Source organism: Sinohyriopsis cumingii, unplaced genomic scaffold (genome assembly GCF_028554795.1).
Source record: "Sinohyriopsis cumingii isolate HCF-2022 unplaced genomic scaffold, ASM2855479v2 utg001770l, whole genome shotgun sequence".
Classification (NCBI taxonomy): domain Eukaryota; kingdom Metazoa; phylum Mollusca; class Bivalvia; order Unionida; family Unionidae; genus Sinohyriopsis; species Sinohyriopsis cumingii.
The window spans coordinates 502080-523118 of NW_028316047.1; the positions used below are offsets into that span (position 1 = coordinate 502080).

A 21039-nucleotide genomic window follows, 5' to 3' on the forward strand; every position below is an offset into this window, starting at 1 on the left:
CCAGCATAATTACATAAAAACTGTATCTTGTACATGATTTATCTCTCTCTCTCTCTCTTTCACTTGATATTTCAAATGTGCGCACCCAGACTAAACTATTCTCTATCTCTCTCATAAATAACGCACACACACACACTCAAGCATACATATAGGCTATATTTGTATGTTTTTCTTTCATGTATTGTGTGGGACTGGTACATATACTTTGCAACATATATAACTGAGTTTTGCAGGAAATAAATAGGACAAAACGGACTCAGTTTAGAAGTGAGCAATCAGTTGTAAAGCAGATATACATTGTTAATTTTAACATAAATTTAAGATACCTTTAGGAGGATTAGACGGTAGATATGATTACATCTCTACAAATATGGTTTTGAAAAGGATATGTTCCAGATATACATGTTGTTCTGTTTGTCTCTCTCTTGTACAATAATTGAACAATTTAATCAACAGCAAAACAAACGATCAGACGATCCAGTACACCAATAAACAGTCATGGTTATTATACAATTATAGGGTAAGAATACATTTGCTTTGGTTGGATGTTTATTTTACTATAATTCTTATAAACTCATCTAAATAAGTGCAAAATTTTATTTAACGTTTCTTATTAATTATTTATGTATGGACCCCTTTAACATTGCCTTCACCATAAAACATATAGTGACGCCTATTGAGGTCAACTCATAACACTGCTAATATATCACCCCAGACTGAGGTCGGTTACATGTAACACTTACTGTTAGAGGCTAATAATGTATTACTGAGTTCCTAGCTTCGCCGGGATAATATTATATCGACCATTTTGCTATAGGATTTCTTGCTGCGTATATAGTTGCTTTTTTTAAGATCAGTTATGTCATTAGCTATAAGGTCTTAGGAGGGTTTGAAAAAATCGCCCACGATTTTTTCTAATTGGTTTATTTAAACCGTCTACCGCAAGGTCATCGTCAGTAAATCTGTCATTTAGTTGGGTCTTTCTAAATGCAATGAAGTCAAAATGATCACACTATGTAATGACGAAATCTAATATACGGCAGACATATACAAGTTTTAAATGTGCAAAATATAGCATACTATATGTTGATAATGTAAACATCTCAGTACGAATCTTAATATGATACCGATATTATACCTCAATTCAACTCTGAATAAATCTGAATAAGGTACCGATATTGGACCTCGATTAATCTCTGATAAATCTGAATAAGGTACCGATATTGGACCTCGATTAATCTCTGATAAATCTGAATAAGGTACCGATATTGGACCTCGATTAATCTCTGATAAATCTGAATAAGGTACCGATATTGGACCTCGATTAATCTCTGATAAATCTGAATAAGGTACCGATATTGGACCTTGATTAATCTCTGATAAATCTGAATAAGGTACCGATATTGGACCTATTTTCACCTCATTGTTCTCGGATAATGAAAGAGCTAAACATACCCATAATGTACACATGAACAAATGTGTGCACATAAGATTTGGAAACAATTATACATGTTAAATTAATTGTATGTGTACACTGCGTTGCATTTCTATCTTTTATTACTAGGTACAGTTCTGATGCTATGTTAGAAGAGTCCGATTGATATCTTATGTGAAATATTAGAACATGTCTCTGCGTGCATTGCCATTTAAAGTAAATGATAAGACGGGTTTTGCATCGGAATTTAATTCTGCAGAAGAAAACAGTTCGTAAACTGTAACATAAAATGCAACCGCCCATTGTTACATGCCGAAGAATCAAGAAAGACGCAGTTGCAATAATATTATGAAGGAATAATGGATGTATAGATAATGAAATATAATACAAAAACAAAATCTAAATGTATCAGTATTGAGTTGTGATTTCAATTCAATTGAGCAGACTGCAGCAAAAGTCATATAGAATTCAATATATCTGAAAATAATGAACAAAACAATTGGGAGAGAGATAACATTATATGATATCCGCGTGATGAATAGGAAAGTTACATAATGATGCAGCCATTTATTATAATATAAATACATAAAAGAAAAACGAAGCAAGAATTAACTGGCAAACACGGGAATATATTATAATATACACAAGTAACTAATGAAACGGAAACTTAATTTGCAAAACTAAACTAAAAGAGTACTGCACCCATTAAAACAGTTAACTGTGATGAATGTTCATTAGTGTACATTTATATGAAGACAATGTAATAGAAACAAGAACAGATAACATGTAAGACTATTTGATTTATTTTGTATTCCTTTTATTGCATTTATTTTAACTGGGTTTTTTTTGTGGCCATGAACAATATTTTTAGGTCAGTTAAGATTCATTTTTCATGCCACGATCTAGTTTACTAGAACAGTTACTTTCACAATTATTTTGTGCGCACCTCTCATAATAGTACAGTGTGACCGAAAAAAGACTGACAGACGCGAGTTATTTTAAAACAGTTTTGTACACTATTTACTTGTGCACACCTCTCACGGCTGTTCAGTTTTCAGGAGAAATCATTTGATTAAGGACTCGCCAATTTTAATAAAAGGCGAATTATGTGTATGACAGAGAGTATAAGCATAACATGTTAAGTCGAATCACAAAACACGCAATCAATACACAATAGTACTACAAGGGATTCAGACTAACTCGCATTTCCAAACGGTATCGAGTACGTAAATAGTTGATAGATAATGAAAGCAGACGAGTGTATATGTAATAAATGGAGATAACATGAGAAATCTAATGTATACATGGTTATTGTTTTCAACGATTTTTTTTATCGGCGTAGGGTTTATCATAGGAGGACGACATTAACTTTTACTTGTTATATTTGTTAACTTTCTGTCACCCTCTATCTATCTCTCTCACTCTCTCTCTCTCTCTTTCTCTCTCTCTCTCTGTCTCTCTCTATCTCTCTCTCTCTCTGGCTAATTTCATACACACTCTAACCGGTTCTCTTTCTCTCTCTGTGGCTAATTTCACACTCACTATAATCCGTTTTCTCTCTTTATCTCGCAAATTAACATCTAGACTCTAACATTTTATTTTGTTTTCTCTTTCTCCCTGTAACACTGCACACACACACACACATACACACACACACTCCATCACAAACACATTTAGGCCTATATTGGTATTTGGATTTAGCATTTGCTATGTGGGACTATTCAGTCTCATGTTAAACAAGGCAAATAGCAATTATTTGAAAAGTTTTGTTTACTATATAATACAATGGCTCTATTGACTCATGTAGTAATTATGATGATAGTATCGCAAATTATAGATACCTTAAATAACGCTGATGGAGGAAAAGCGTATGGTGGTCACGTTTGAAAAATATTCTTTCTCTCCCTCCCCTCCATATCTCTTTTGAAATAATCGACTGAATACACGCACCGACATAATTACATACACACTCTATCTTGAACATGGTCTTTCTTTATCTCTCTCGATCGATCTCTTTAATGTGCAAACCTAATCTAATCAATTATCTCTCTTTCTCTCATAAATAACAGTACACCCTCAAACATCAATTCATATAAGATATATTTTATGTTTTTTCTTGTATTAACTGTTTTGCAACAATATAACTGAGTTTTGCAAGAAATGCAAAGACTGGAGAGGACACAACTGACTTAGTTAAGAAGTGAGCAGTCAATTGTAAAGTATAGAATTGTTACGGTAATTAAAGATACATTTAGATATAAGTAGACTGTCAATAAGACGATATCTTTTCCATGATGGGTTCGATAAGAATACGTTTTGGATAAATCCGTATTACTGGTTTCCTCTCTCTTGCACATTAAACAAGTAATTTAAACAAAACCAACACAATGAAATAAGCCAATACACACATAAAAAACCTTGGTTATCAATCAATTGTAGGATAAGAATTAAGTTTGTTTGGTTACGTGTCAATGCAAAATGTATAATTTACTATAATTATTATCAACTCATACCGAATTATGTACAGCAACGTAATTTGCTTACCCAAATGTACTGTTTATGAAATAATCAGATTTTAATTTATTGGGTAGATTTCGTAAATGTAGCACGAGTTATATGTCAGCTATCAATTATGAAACAGCGGAGAAATTACTAGGTAATTCATAGTGTTTCACAGCCATCCAAGCATTCAATACATTTTCGCTAATTGATTACATTTCAGTTTTCTGGAAGCAAATGATCATGTAGTTAAATTAATATGGTACATGATGTGAGAGGACTACTGTATACTTAAGACAAGGCAGATAGCACTTGTTTGCTATATGATAAGTTGTCGCTTTACGTGCACTTACGTCGTGTTCATTTAACGCAGCAAAATTGTCCCAAACGCAAGCATGATATTCAGTTAAAGATCTCCTACGTTGTCACGAAATTGCGTAGGAGTTATATCAATATATATATATATATATATATATATATATATATATATATATATATATATATATATATATATATATGTGTTGTCAAAAATGTACTCAGGTTTCGTTGCCGCGTACAGCGTCACCCGAGGGTGGTATATTTTTTCGGCTTAGTTATTTCGAAATCCTGAGCGAAACTCAGACCACGCTGCACGGACAAATTGCCAACAGCGGGAAACCTAAGTACCTAGCTGCGTATATTTGTCACAGATAGTATACTTATAGAGCAAATTCTCTATAACCAAATGACATTACGCCAAGTCTTGTCGGAAAGTTTACCCCTTTACGTTAGCAAATCTCCAGCTGTAGAGCTGCCTAAATGCCATGCCTTGTATATGGTTTGATGTGGAGTCACCAGCTGTATAACTGCTTTATACATGCCTGCCATGCTTTGTACATCGTATGATGTGGAGTCACAGAACTCTGTGGGGTTTCGTGTGACGTATACGCTGTGTTTTGGTGACGTTGGATCGGAAGAGTGGACTGGTTTTCTCGATGCGAGGGACCAGGTCTTCGCGACCATCGGGTCAGTGATGTGAGGGCTCTCAAGGGATCCTTCAACGGACTGAGAGGAGCGGAACATGCGTGGGCGCTTCTCTGGCCATTTACTAGAGCGCGTGGAACTCGGAGTTAACATCTTGGTCTTCAAATGGGCGCCACGATAGTTATAGTGTTTCATGTTATTTCCACAAATGCATTTCATAATTTCATTCATTCCTATTGTTATATCGTTATATGAACGATAGATCGGTTCGTAATTTCATTTATTCCTATTGCTATATCGTTATATCAGCGATCGATAGGTTCATAATTTCATTCATTCCTATCGTTATATGAACGATCGCTAGGTTCATAATTTCATTCATTCCTATTCCTTTTTTCAATATCGGTTTACGATCGATAGGTTCATAATTACACGTATTGCTATATCGTTATGTGAACTATCGTACAATTCATAATGGCATTCTTTTCTAAATCTTTATTTGAAAGATACATTTAAGACTTTTTATACTGGGGGTATAGATCACTTTTATTTTGTTGATCGGTGATAGAAATTCACGTTTGTTTTGACATTCCATTTGTTAAATTCATGTTTTGAGTTTTTTCTCGTAGAGTTAATTGTTGATAGTTCAATGTTAGGAACTTTATAATTTTCCATATCTTTTTGTTTATAATGGTGTCAGATTTGTTAATATTTAAATTGCGTTTATAAATAAACATCTTGTAAAGGCAGATGATTTTGGTGTCTTCCCTAATCCAGTCCCAACCCGGCTTCATCCTGTGACATGCGTAATATTAATATTGATAGCCACACCCATGCAACGACTTGAAACAATAATGATGAATAAACCTCTCATCGGGATCCTGGTTTATCAAATATATGACAAATGCGCAAATGTTAAGGTAATACGAAACATCTGCTTGAGTAGTAGAATAAAAATATTAACAGTCCATACCATTACAAATATAAATTGGTACAGGGATCTGAAATTTCAAACAGACAATAATTTTCTGATATTTACTGCACCAAGGGCAAACTCAAATGCCATGTAAATGTAATCGTGGCGCTAGAGACCGAACAATGTCTTATGCAAGAAGAGAAATAATTTAAGTCCAAAACAATTATTTTATCGGATATCATTATGTTGTTATTATTATTATTATTATTATTATTATTATCATTATTCCATGTTCAGTGGCCGAGTATGCTATTGCTATTCGTAACCAGATAGGTAAATGTATTTTAAATATATTTGCCGTTTCATTCCTCAGTTAGTATAGCCTCATAAATCGTTATACTTATGTGTACCGTTCATCTTTGCACGTTGTTTTCTTTATCATTTCAGGTCTGTATTTGGCTTAACGTTCAACAATGATTACTAGTCTGGAAGCATGCATCATCAAGATTATTACAATGTCGCTATCGACTAGAATGTCATACAGTGGCAACGATAATGTGGTCTTCATTTATTTTAAGCAACCATCTAGGTGTAGATCCAGCTTCCCGCAGAGAGCCACACCTTCCACTGACAATATACAATGTCTCAACTGCCGGCTACCTGCAGTACTGCTCAGTCGTCATAATACAGGAACAAGTATCGTAGGCAAAATTGTCATATAGTGTATATCTGAGCCACAACAACCAGTATTACAGACAGCCATCCGGCCGACCATTCATCCAGATCAATCAAGCAATCCAGCCGATCCGGCCGGTCAAACCAATTCAACCGACCGCACAGGTTGTACCATTTCAGCTGACCTTACCGGTCTTATCGAGTCAGTTGAATGTAGTGGACTAGCCTTCAGTCGCCGCCCGGCAACCACCTATTAGCGACAAGTCCAGTACGAATCTATTCTAGACTGCCGTTTTTGACTATTGTAATATGCAGATCATTCATACCACGAGCTGCAGGTTCAGCATTATCGTTAGCATGTGGTAGCCCTGGATGGTGGTTCTTCCGAACAGGAAGAGTAAACTTCACAAAGAGACTAAGACTAATAGATACGAGGGAATTCTGACTTCACTACATTGCTCATAGTTTAGATTCCAAGCTGCGATTTAGCTCTTTAGAATGCTCTCTCCTATTTTATAGCATCCACGTTCAGCTGTTGAAGATGTAGTCGAACATCTGTCATTTATATTTCACCCCGCAATCTTCCTAGATCGCTACGTGTTTGATCGAGTCGATAGCAAGTCAGTTTTGTATCAGCCGGTCAGAAAAAGGCCACTTTTGAAACAAATTGGTATCGGAAGGATACCAGTATTTATCATATGGAATTCTAACAATGGATTTTGATCTTAAACCAATAATATGTCCTGAAAATATTTAATTTCACTTCGAAATTGGTTAGTCTCTTCCCGATCTGGAATCTAGGGCGCGGCGAAAAGATCTGAGATACCCTTGCCTCATCTTCAACGTCATCAATATGGTAGCATACAAGGCGAGTTTGAATACTTTAAACGCTATATGGAAAATGGTTAGGGGAGACTCTCTTTTGCGGTCGTGGTCGCTAAAGCGATGCTATCCAGCAACCAAACGATCCTTCAACTATCAATCCAGACACGTTTCTCTAATGGACTAAATCCGTCATTAGAGAAGGGACGATTAACCCCACATAATTATTGAGGCTAGTGTCAGTCAAGAATACACTACAGAAGCCAAGCGAGTAAACGGCTGTCGTACCCATCAACTTATTGAAGAAAAATACGTGGGAGGGTTGCGTAAAATGAGTAAACTAAAACCTCTGTTACCTTGATTACCTTACATGTTTTTCTTTCGGTATATAATAAAAATGATGAGGAATTAATATGGGGACCTTTTCGCCAATCCTATTGAAAGCAACATAATTTCCTAAAATTGTACACAAGGCATCCGATACATCGTTTGATCAGACAAGCATTAAGTATTTGGCTAGACGAATATTCAGCTCAGTTACATCTCTCATCAATGTTGTCTTGATATTTGTTATGCTTCAGGTGCACAAGTCCATGCTAAATTAATCTGCATTGGAACAGGCGATATTTTGTGCAGAAGCATTTAATTGAACTTCACCGGTTAATTGCGGAATTTCGGTCGACACGTTGACAAATAACACAATGCTTATCTTCAAACCACCATCATATTTTAATGCTGAACTTTCTTGCATTTTAGTTGCTGCAAAAGATTAATTACTGTCACTTGTTAGGTATGTATTTATGGACCTAATTAAACATTGGCTTTTCCTTCCAGCATATAGTGACGCATATTGAGGTAAACTCGAACACTGTTACTCAGTCACCCCCGACTGAGGTCGGCTATTTGTAACACTTACCGTTTGAAGCTATACGCTTTAAGCCAGTGGAATCCTCCTGACAATAACATAGGGACCATTATGTCATAGTTTATCCCACTGAGGATATACAGTCTCTTTTTTTCACGCTCAGTTATGCCATATAACTATTTGTTATAAGGAGGGTTTGAAAACAATCCATCTCACCCACGATTGTTCTAATAGGTTTATGATAACCGTCTACAGCAGGGGCATCATCAGTAATACTGTCATTTAGATGAATCCTTGTAAGTGCAATAAAGTAAAAATAATCAAACTATGTAAGGACGAAATCTAATTTATGGCGGACAGATACAAGTTTTTACTGTACAAAATATGACATAATCTCTGTTCATAATGTAAGCGAAGTAATGTGGCTGTAGCAGTCAGATAAATCTGAATATGTTACCGATGCTTAACATGGATTCAGCTCAGTATGAATATCACCCTGCTACCGATATTTAACCTGGAATTCTGCTCAGCTTCTTTGGTTAATTAAAGAACTAGAAACATCCATATGTATAAATGAACAAATGTGTTGATACTAGATATTGAAATAATAATAAACGTTAGATTAATTTTAGATGTATAAATACTACCCATGTGCGTAAAAATCTCTGATAGTTCAAACTTGCAACATAAAAACGGGATAAGAAGAATCCAACTTAACATCGTTTTAACAGCTCATATACCCAATGTAAAACGAAGATAGATTAATAGAACAGCATTGCTTTTCTACCCTTTTTACTAGGTACAATTCTAATGCTACCCTGGAAGAGCCTGCTTCTTTTAATATGTGAATTATGAGAATAAGTCCTTGCGTTCGTTATAATTTAAAATTACTGATAAGACAGAATCGGACTCAAGATTTAAACCTGCAGAAGAAAATAGTTTGCAAACTGTAATATAAACTGCAACCGCCCATGGTTACAAGTAGAGGAAGGAAGAAAGACACAGTTGCACTAGTATTATGAAGGAAGAATGAATGTATAGATCATGAAAGATTATAAAGATAGAATATATAAATGTATCAATGCTGATTTATTATAGCAGTTCAGCTGAGCAGACTAAAGCGAAAATACAATACAATTCAAGATAGCTGATGATAACAAAACAAGCAAGTCAGAGGGAGATGACATTGCAAGATATCCACGTGATGAATCGGAAATGTATATAATGATGCAGGTATTTATTATAACTTAAGATGTGAGAAGAGAAAAGACTTAAGAGGAAACAGGCAAACACGGGAATATGTTTTACATATACAAGTAACTAATGAAATTGAAACTTAATTTACCAATTTAAAAGAGCATTTCAGGAATAAACCACCTGTTTATTAATATAGTAACATATGACGAATGTAAATTAGGATACATTTCTTTCAATATAAAACAGTAAAACAATTAACATTAAATGAACGTTAAGACTATTTGATTTCTTATCCTTTCCCTTTTTCTTATTTTTTTAAATGTTCTTAACCATGAGCTAGACTATTAGGTCAGTTAAGAATCATTTTTCATACCACGATCTAGTTTACTAGAGCAATTACATACGTAACTAATCTGTGCGCTCCTGTCGCTATAGTGCTATGATGCGCTATGCGTGTAACTGCAAGAAACTCCGACGGACGTGAGTTATCTTAGAATAATATTGTACAATATTTACTCCTGTACACTTCTCACGCAGTGCCGTGTTAGATTATGCATGCTGTTCTTGTTATATTTGGGTATAATGGTATTTATCAGGGCCAGATAGGCTATGCTTGGCGGACTTTATATATGGTGGTGAAAGAATCAGGTAACAAACCGGTAGAAACCATCGTTCCACAAGAAGCTACTGGCAAGATGACTAAAATACCGACTTTGGCCTAGCCAGAGACTCGAACCATTAAGGACAGATGTGCTGTGACAGTAATCCGTATAAAGCCGGCACTTTAGACAACTCGGACAATTGGGACCATTGGCTTTACATGTATCATAATGAACACAGATAACCAAGACTGAGACAATATTGAAAAATCACGATTGGCACTGGTAAACTAATCAATTCTGACTTAAATAAATAAATAAGTAAATTGATAAATATATCATAAAACATTTATTGACGGAAACAAGACAACGAATTTGTAGGTAGTCATTACTAGTTTTTATAGGTGACAGCAACAGACTGAAGACTCGCCAGTTTTGATAATATGCTAATGCTGTGCAAGACTCGGAGTGTAAGCATAACATGGTAAGTCTAACAGCCAAACATGCAATTAACACAAAATAATACTACATCTTATACAGAACAATTCGAATTTCAAAAGAGAATCGATTTAGTAAATTGCTGATTGATAATGATAGCATACCAGTGTAGATGGAGCAAAGGGAGATAAAATGAGAACTTTAAATTATACATGGTAACTGTGTTCTACCATTTCATTTTTAGCATTGGGTTAAGTATTAGGTATGGGAGTACGATTTTAGTTCTTTACTTGTTTTATTTGTATACTTGTTATAATTGTGTACTTGTTATAGTTACGTGCTTATACATGTATAATTGTTATATTTGTATAATTGATATACTTGAATACTTGTTATATTTGTGCACTTCATATATGTGTTTGCTTGTTATACCTTTATACTTGTTATAGATTTATACTTGTTAAATTTGTATAATTTTTACACTTGCTACGTCTATATCTCGTTAATTGCCCCCTCACTCTAACATTGTATGTGTGTCTATGTCTTACACAATCACACACGAGCACACACACTTCAGCACAAACATAAATAGGATATATTTGTATTGTCATTATCATTTGCAGTATTGGCCTAGTAAATCGGATATGGAACAAGGACGATAACACGTATTGAAGAGTTGTATTTACTATACGGTAATCAGTTTCCTTAAGTGCACTAGTGTTACATATGTAGGACACTAATACATTATCCTGTCATGTGTAAACAGTATATTAAATGAACTTTCTGATTTGTGATGTTACAACTTAGACACACACTTATATTATTTCCTTTTATAGTATGCAGTCAAGTTCTGGTTGGATATCCTAATAAAACGGTGTTACGTACTGTCATAAATCATACGCACATTTCTTGCACTGCAATCATTTGGAATATTAAAGTGGAATGATGATATGCGTCATCATCGATATCTTGGAATGGTTTAATATTTTCTAAATGCATGATATATGATGGTCCTAAAAGTACTGTTGCAAGTCAAAACGTATTAATTTAAAATTTGAATCCAGTGTCGCTCCAAATATATTCTAATATCGAATGTGTCCATGTGCCAGTAGTCTATAACATGTTAATTGGTCAATGGCGAGGAATGTGGCAAAGTCATTTGATATATCGCAATAATATAATCCAAATTGCAATTGACTAAATTCACTATAATTACAAATTTGTTGAACATCTTATAATCCCAGTGACTAATGTATGTAACTAAACCCACCCAAATTAAAAACGGCATACAAGAATAAGAATAATTATGCTTCGGTTGTTAAGGCAGAATTGAATAATAGTGCAGGTAAACAAAGTTATATAAAAATCTAAATCAAAATAATAAAGCGAGAATGTAGGACAGTCTCTTAAATTATCACATTGTACTTTATATAAATAAACTGTTTGTTCATGTTTGCTTATACTTTGGGTTTCACTTTATTTATGTTACCCAATTTAAGACTCCTAACGTATTAGCTATAACATAATCCAATTATGTGTTGTGGATGTGGAAAGTTAATATGTCTTTGAAAAGGTGCAAACACACACACACACAGATATATATATATATATATATATATATATATATATATATATATATATATATATATATATATATATATATATATATAACATTACTGTCAAATAAAACTCTTTCTTCATTATTTATGAGATATACGGAACGAAAGAAGCTTAACACTGACATAACGTTTCATCGCATGTTATACATTAGTTCATATATAAAACAAATTCCAAATAGGTTTACGTCTTCTCCAATTAGCAACATATGGAATTGGTGTGACAGTGATCATTGTGTCGAATATCCTTAAATATGTATTACTGAACATTTTTAGATGTAAGTTTTCTTAGAAAGTTAACATAAAGAGGCAGTCAACATCCAGATGCTTTCGCACAATGTGTGTCAAAGTACAACCAGCATTTTTAGTTTCGAGTATTTGAAACGTTAATGAGGAGGAGGAGCGTAATATACAAGCCAATTAAATATTAAAGATATGAATCCAGAGAGGATATGACTAAGTCACAAAGCCATTAATGATAATTGCATTCATTTCTGTTAGCTTTGATTCAGTTTGAAAGCTAAGATTCATGCAAAGACCTCTTTCGTTTACATAATGGATTTCTCAGCGATAATCATCACTGTAGCCATTTTTTTCACTCCACGTGTTGGTATGTTTGCCTCTTAGTTTTGTTTATGAAGTTATTATTAGTTCGCGCGTGTCTGTTTTTTTTTTTTGTTGATTTGTTTTCTTTATTTTGCGTTTTCGTTAGTAAAATAATTAATTAGCTTATTGATTAATTAGTTTGTATGTTTCTTATTTACCCACGTGATATGATATATACAATCTATGCTGGTGTAGTTTGTGAAACCGGGCGACTATTATCACATATTCATCACAAAAGAGTGATACAAGATTAATACACAAGCTCTCAAAAATAATTTTTACTCACGCATACATATTTGGTACATATACGGAGGGAAATATATAGATATACACAGAAAGAGAGAAATAGCATGCATCTTGGTAAAAGTCTAGCATTTTTCATTTCTTAATTATCTTTAGACTTAGTGTCAGGATGCAAGCGACTAAGAAGCAAAAGGGACAATCTTGAGAACAGAATAAAGGCAAGATAAGAAATTTCATATTAATAAAAATGATATATCCCAATTCAACGAATGTTTTGTATTTTGCAGATGGAGATGTAGTTCAATATGTCAGATGTCCAACAGCTTTCGAACTGCATGGGGATCGATGCTACAAAGTTATGGCTGTCCAGGCTACCTGGGCGGAAGCCAAGGTAAATAATTACGATGCTAACGCTTTCTGGGTAATTTCAGTTCCAATTCAAAATTTAAAACAAGGAATGAATATGGGGAAAAGGGCACATATTGATTTCAGATTTCCAGGAATGTTACCTGGGAGTCTGAATGCATTCATATCTAGCGTCATGTCAGTTACTAAAATGATTGCAAAAGCAGCAATGTAGTTTTCAAATATCATTTTGTTGACAAGATAGTCCAAATATATATAATTTATAAAAGATAGTAAAGACAAAAGAACAACAACAACAAAAAAAAAATAATAAAAAATAGACACATGTTAATGAAGACTTCTGCGGAGTCTCTGACGCTTCATAGTTGCGGTAATGAGTTCGATACGTACAAAAATGAGTATAATATGGTCAGAGATATCATATATTTTAACGTGAGAAGGAGCTGGATAATGTAAATATAGAATTGCAAGCGTCTTGCTGATTGATTGCACAGGTTGCATTATAAATGAAAGTGAGTACAAACATTTCCTAGATCATTTCTTAACTGCATAATAAATGCAAACATATACAAATAAATAAATATATATATCACAATATTAACATAATGTATTTATTTTGATGACAGAGCAATTATTTCCCACTATTTGCTTAAAGCAGATTCAACGGCCAGGGCATTGGCTTAGTGCGACAGGAATATGCAGTACAATATATATATATATATATATATATATATATATAAAGAGAGAGAGAGAGAGAGAGAGAGAGAGAGAGAGCAAGAGAGAGAGTAATCACAAAGATAAAATAAAATAAAAATAATTTAAATAAAAATACCTACATGTCATGGATGACTACTTAACCATCGAGTACACAGGAGATGGAGAAAGAACGTGGGAACTTACATGTACGACTCCATCATTAACTCTATTTGGTTTTGATCAAAAATTTGTTCGAGATAACCCATTGGAGAAAGCGTGAACCTCGCTCATTCAGAACAGAATTTGGGCGAGGATACACGTATATTATGTTACTTCGCATTGCACTTTCAGCTTTATCAGAAGTTATTGCTATTTTGTGGGAGATGACAAGTTTAATTTAATGAGTCTGAAACATTATGTGTTACCATCGTCGATAGTGGACATGGTGGACAATTACAGTATTATAAAGTAAATTATTTTTTTCTTCTTTGTTAACCCTCCAAACAAATTTAGGGAAATTATTGAATTAAGCTTGCTACGAATTGAATTATATAAACATGACCAAATACTTTAAAAAAATATTTTCTTTTTACAAAATATTTATTTATTACAAACTACTTTTCGAAATTACAAAATTAATCATATATATGAGCTTCTAATCCTACGTTTGATACATGTAATATATGGCAACATCTTTGCTAAATGCGATTTTGTGACTGTTATTCGGATCACTTGCAACCTTTTTACAAATTAAGATTTAGAGGAAGAAAAAACCTCAATTTTTTTTTAAAAATCGGTTACAAATGTATTAGGTACATGCATTCCTTTGTGAGCCTATGTTGTTCAGGATAAAATTTGTATTCCGTTTGAATTCTACGCAATTTATGAAGTGCAGTAAATATAATTTCCTCTCCTGAGTAAACAAGTGCTATGATGTGTACTGGCTTTTTTGGACAAATATATTGCCGGAGTTTAGGACTGTGTTTATCTGGAACTTATATATTGCATCTTTGGCTCAAGACACAATAATTTTTTTTTTTTTTAAATTTTACAGCACATTGCACGTTGAGTATCAACAATCTAGAATGGATATATACATTTGTTGACAGAGAACTGATAAGGCAATGTCGATGTGAATCGTATTGTTACTGACAAAGAGCGAAACGAACAAGCAAAATATTCAAATGAATTCGATAAAAAAATCTGCCTCATATATTTATCCGCTAATAACTGTTAAACTCATACAGGTACAAATAAAAATCATGCAGTCATTCAAACCTGAAATGTACACGGACATGGATGCAAATAATATTGTTATGTTTGACATATATTAGATATTGAACAGGAACATGAAAATTACATAAAGGAATTGAATTAGATACAATATTAATTCAAAGGTGTATAATGCTTTATGATTTTTGTATTATTAAGGGATAATTATTTCGATTGATTTTAGTGTATGAGTTCAAGGAATATAATTTTTAGATACAAAGGAGTTTGGTCGTTTTAGTTTCAAACTTAAATATATCCGAATAAATTATTTCATGATTATGGATTTAAGTATGGTTCAGCCTGTAACAGAGAAAATCGTCTAAAATTATTATAATTTCCTGCAACAGCACTGGGAAATTATATTGAGACTAGTGGAAAATATCTTTGAGTTTTGCTTTACACGTGCAACGTGCTGGACTCACCCTTTACATAAAATAAATAAATATATTCATAAATAAATTTTATAAATTAAAAGTAAAAATGACGGTAATAAGAACTTCAAAGTCCATTGTTTTCTTGCTATTTTGTGACGTATCACAGGATCTGATAATAACACATTTTCCCCATAAATGTGTTTTTTTTTCAGATATACTGTCGAGTGATTGGAGGCGAACTTGCACGAATCACTACTGCGAGTGTTCAGATCATAATTGCTGGGCTTTTTAACAAAAGTCATGGTAAAAATATAATTTCATATAATTTCATGATATTCATGTTATTTTGCGGTGTAAACTCCCAAATCATTTCTACCTTCATATAACAGGTTCAATGTTTTATAAATTTTCCGCATGAAATATTTATGCAATTAGATTTATTACATTACATTTTCCATCTGACTGTACCCATTTTTAGCTATCAATAATCCCAAAGAAGGTGATCTTCCCCGGTATTACCAGCCCGGTAGATATACTGTCATAAGACAGTTATCAATGATTTATAATACGGAGCGATATAATGTTTGAAGAATATCTGTTTTAATTGAGTTTTCAACATGGATTCAAATAACCAACTTTATAGAGTGAAAGTAAAATAGAGTAACATTAAATCTCGTAGGCTTTATTTCAAATTTTTATATATGTCGGAAATGTAGGAATCATTAAAATTCCATATCGAATAAATAGAAGATTTTATTTAAGATATGTGAAAAGCAATATAGTGTTTTATGTATAGCCAAAGAGTTTACATACTGACATATTGCCAGTCGTCCCTCCACCCTTTAGCAAATATTCCCATGTTTCCGAAACTCTTCCTAATCGTTTAACTTTGCACAGTCTCTCATCCCAAAGCTAACTTGGATGTACATGAAAATGATGCTGCGTGAACGTCCAACATGGTCGGAACAGTAGCATCTTGAACATGATCGTTTCCCAACACAGTATGCTGGAATCCAATATAGACGCAGCTGCAGCCATCTTGAACGTCTACTGCTACCTTGCTTCAAAAGATATTGTCTTGTGATATTATCCAGAAGAATTGTATGGTATTTTGTTCGCAGTTTGTTAAAATGATACCTATCTCAATCCAGAGTGTCAACCATGACGGCCATCTTGAATATAGTAGCAAGGCTACTTCTGCCTAAAATATTTTGGTTCTGACTAGGGGTCTCTAGTGTTCTACTCATCATTATATATAGTTGTCCCTAAATATAATGATGCCCATCTTACGCCCGATGAGGGCGACACTAGGGCAACATTACAAATCTAGTTCTCGCTTTAGAAGATTGATAATGGTTTCCACACTCAGCATCTTAAAAAAATATTTTTTTTTTATTTGTTTTTTTTTGGGGGGGGGGGGGATTTCTAGAAATCCTTTCGAGCCCGCCGAGCGTCAATCCTTTCAAAGGACATTTGAATTTTGCCCAATATCCGTGTAGGTATAATTATTTTGCCAAAATGAAGTAAAACCTAGAAGAATGATCAAAAATGTTTAATGCTAGTGTAATTTCCGAAGGAACATACACATTCTGCGGGTGTTATTTTATAGGTATCGTTAACAACGAACGTTACTGGGTCGATGGTTCGGACATGTTGCAGAGCGGGGTATGGCGATGGATGCGGACCAATGGGGCTTCTGTCCCGTTTTCATATACCAATTGGCACACTGAAGAGCCCAACTACAAAAATGAAAACTGTGTAGAAGTTCGTTGGGACTGGAGTAGCCGGTGGAATAATTTAGACTGCGCTACTAGGCTAAGCTTTATTTGTCAGGCACGGTAAGACAATAGTTTAAGCTGTATGTTATCTACATTTGCATTCTCGTCGTAGGCAATCATTTGAATTTGTTTCAGCAAAACCCTGTTGATTTAATCGTTGTGTTTAAAAAAATATGTGTGGGCTGTTTCCAGTTGTATAGGCCTTAATTACCTTGTAACTGGTCTTTTGACATCGAGCTACATATATATCAGTCTTCTCTATCTTTTTCTCTCTCTGTTTCTCTGTCTCTCACTGTCTCTATTTCTATATCTATATATCACTCGCACTTGTTGAATTTAATTTGCTTCAATTTAAATTTCAAAAGCTTTTTTTCATTTCAGGGAGATGAAATAAAATTCAACGATGAAATATAATTCAACGATGAAATAAAATTCAACGAAGAAAAGGATCGTTAACTAATATTCACTTGGAGATAAATGCTATAGGATATACTTTAATACAAATCAGAAGGCAATATAGACAAAATATATTATTTTCATTATAAGATCTAGCAAATTGTGATTGATATCGGCATTTGATGTGTCGTAAATAAAAGTTGCAGTGAAAACCTGGATGACACCTTTATCAAGACTTTCAAATAAATCATATGGAACATTAGCAAAAGTGATGATAGTTTTGTATATTCCACTGCCGCTATGTCATCACATTTATAATCGCATGAGATAAATATGTCCTTTCTTTTATTTTATGCAACCATATTAAATGATTACATTAAACAAACGTGCATCATTACTTAGTTTATCAAGCGAAGAGTACGCCTTATGTTTATTATGGTACTAGGAGAAACTCCCCTCCTTTATAGAGTTATAGGATTTTTGTTTGACTAACGTTCATTCTCTGCAATTAAAGCCTTTTGTCATACTGTCCCATTTTAACTTACCGGTAAAACGTGCAAAGAAAGAAAAGGTAGATCGCTCTGTAAAATAATTGAATTTATACTGTGCTGGATTGTCTTTCGTTTTACCTTCTGGATTGGACTGTATTAGGAAGGAAACTTGGTTACACATTAGCTAATGCATGCATGTATCTGCGTCACTTTCTGAAATAAATTTGTATCTGGTGCATAAAAGAGTTTCCTTTATTATTCATTCTTTGCAAATGACTATCTTTGAAAACGTTTTCATCACATCGTAGAATACTTCAAAATAATATTTATCTTATATTGCGTTCGTTGAGTGTACATTCAACATAACTCCAATGTAATGTTGATGATTGTTTTTGTATCACACGATGTGTCAGGTTGCACATCTTTGACATCGGTGCGTTGTGTTTGTTTAAATTTGTCCACAATGAACGACTTAGTGCTTCTTGTTCGTTATGATTGTTTTTAATTGTCCAGAATTAAAGATTTAGCGCTTCTTTCACGTGATCCCTGTATAATTGACAATAACAAAATTCTAATTAAGGCATAATAATACATTCAAAATCAAAATATATTAAATGAATAAAATTAAATTGAGAACCATCTTTTCTTCATTTAAAAATACAAAAGAACCTTCTCCATCATTTAAACATTATGTCAATCATAGATTACAGAAACGTTGAAAATCTTTATATTCCAACGTTGTCATACCATTTGCCTTTGTAGATATTAGTGCCATCATATCAAATTACGATTAATACATCGATATGTATTTTTGCCTCTAATTTATATATACAAAACGTTTGAAGGAAAATAGTTCAAACAAACCATAAACATTTACTAATATATGCAATTTATGCTTTTCATTACTTTTTTTTCTCCTCTCTATTTTAAAATAAATAGTTTATACCATTGACTGCATTCATGCAACTTTTACTTGGATGACTTTTGGGAATCGTTGAATAGGCATTTATGTGTGATGCCAGAACTCACAAGAAAATACGCATGATATCAATGATACAGAAGTCAGTTCAAACACAAGCGAAAGTTCATTTTTAATTGTCTGTTCTTAAAACCTTTAGATATATCTTTGAAAATTATTTTGTGTAGAGGTTGATACCTATCAAAGGAGAGTATTACGTAGTCAATCATGTATTATATTTATCCGATGCCTTGATTTACATGTGTCTGCCTGTCTTTCATTCCATTCATCTATTTCTCTATTTGTATGTCTCTCTGTGTATCTGCGAATATACATACATTCACACAGATATATATATATATACACATATATATACACATATATACACATATATACACATTTATATAGGTATATATATATGTATCAGTCGGACCCCCATCATCCACCACAGTACATCACTTGTAATGTGCAACTACGTTCGCGAGAAAGGTGCCGTAATAAGGAAGCGATGTACAGGATACAAAACGACAAACTGTAGCGGTAGAATCCATCCTAAGAAGATACCGATTTGGGAATTATCAAACACTTATATTTAAAGAATATGCAAAGCTGAGATTAAAATGCAGACAGGAATGGAGCATACAAGCTGAATTATATCAGCTGAGCTAAAATAGTATTGTATTGGTTTTTTTAGGACATTTGCGGTTGGATTACTGTTCCAGTTCGCACCAAATTGGCTCCGGTCCTTGATCAAAGTACCGAACTATACTCTATTTGAATCGTTAGGATGCATCACCTTCGGTGTTTTTGTGGAATGAAACTCGAAGTTACAACCCAACATTTCTTTATTTTATATGAAACATAAAACAACATTCATGTTTAAAAGCTTCAGAAGAATATGAACCTCTCTCTCTCTTTCTCTCTCTCTCTCTCTCTCTCTCTCTCTCTCTCTCTCTCTCTCTCTCTTTCTCTCTCTCTCTCTCTCTCTCTCTCTCTCTCTCTCTCTCTCTCTCTATCATTCTCTCTCTCTCCTTGTTTCGTTCGTTTCATTACACTTTTTAGTTATGTGGTTATGTAATAGTTACATAAGAATATTAGGATGGTCTGGATCAATGATGCTTTAAATCCCCCCCCCAGAAAAAATCATACTCAAAGGCAATCTTACTGCCTGTCTCATTTGTATATTACACGTGCAATATTTATTTTGCGAAATCCATTGACAAACTGTTGATGTTAAGAAAATTCCTAGATATTTATACACAAGATAAATATATATACTAATATAAAATGAGCATCTTAAACATTTGAAAGCTAAAAATATGTTTAGTATGGAATGAATGTATTAATGTGTATCTCACAAATGCAAATTCAAACCCAACATCGTGACAAAGATGGAATCATAGCTTTCACCAACGACTCTTTAGGGTAAGCACAGACACATGAACAAATTAAAATTGAGGAAACAGAATTCCATTTCTAAAGTGTATGGATTCTAAGGTGACTTATTAATTTATGTATTTTTTTATGCATTTAATGATTTATTTTCTTAATGATTTACTCATATATTTGTTTCTTTATTGACTGATTTATTTCTTTATGTATTTATTTCTGCATTAACTGAGTTATTTATTGATTAATTAATTCATCAATAACATAATTAATTAATTAACAACTTAATAATTAATAACTTAATTAACAAACAATTATTTAAGCAATTGCTTTATTGATTTGGTTCTTTATTTATTTATTTTTGTCAAAATCAATATTTAGTGAAGTGAACTATATATTTTGCAACTTCAATTACCCCAATTGCTTCTATTCCTCCTGCATTTAA

At 33.3% G+C, this 21039-nt stretch overlaps 1 protein-coding gene across 2 annotated transcripts; it reads left to right on the top strand.

Moving 5' to 3' along the window:
* Positions 1-9680: 9680 nt before the first annotated feature.
* LOC149771572 (perlucin-like protein) lies at positions 9681-18490 on the top strand. 2 transcript variants are annotated; one of them, XM_089948334.1, is made up of 5 exons: positions 9681-11101; positions 13162-13265; positions 15795-15885; positions 17192-17420; positions 17742-18490. In XM_089948334.1, the coding sequence occupies exons 2-5, from the start codon at positions 13233-13235 to the stop codon at positions 17752-17754; spliced, it is 366 nt and encodes a 121-aa protein (XP_089804460.1). In that variant the 5' UTR covers positions 9681-11101; positions 13162-13232; the 3' UTR covers positions 17755-18490. The 2 variants fall into 2 exon arrangements, with proteins under 2 accessions (XP_089804460.1, XP_089804458.1); XM_089948332.1 differs by lacking the exon at positions 9681-11101 and adding an exon at positions 12483-12635.
* The last annotated feature ends 2549 nt before the right edge of the window (positions 18491-21039 follow it).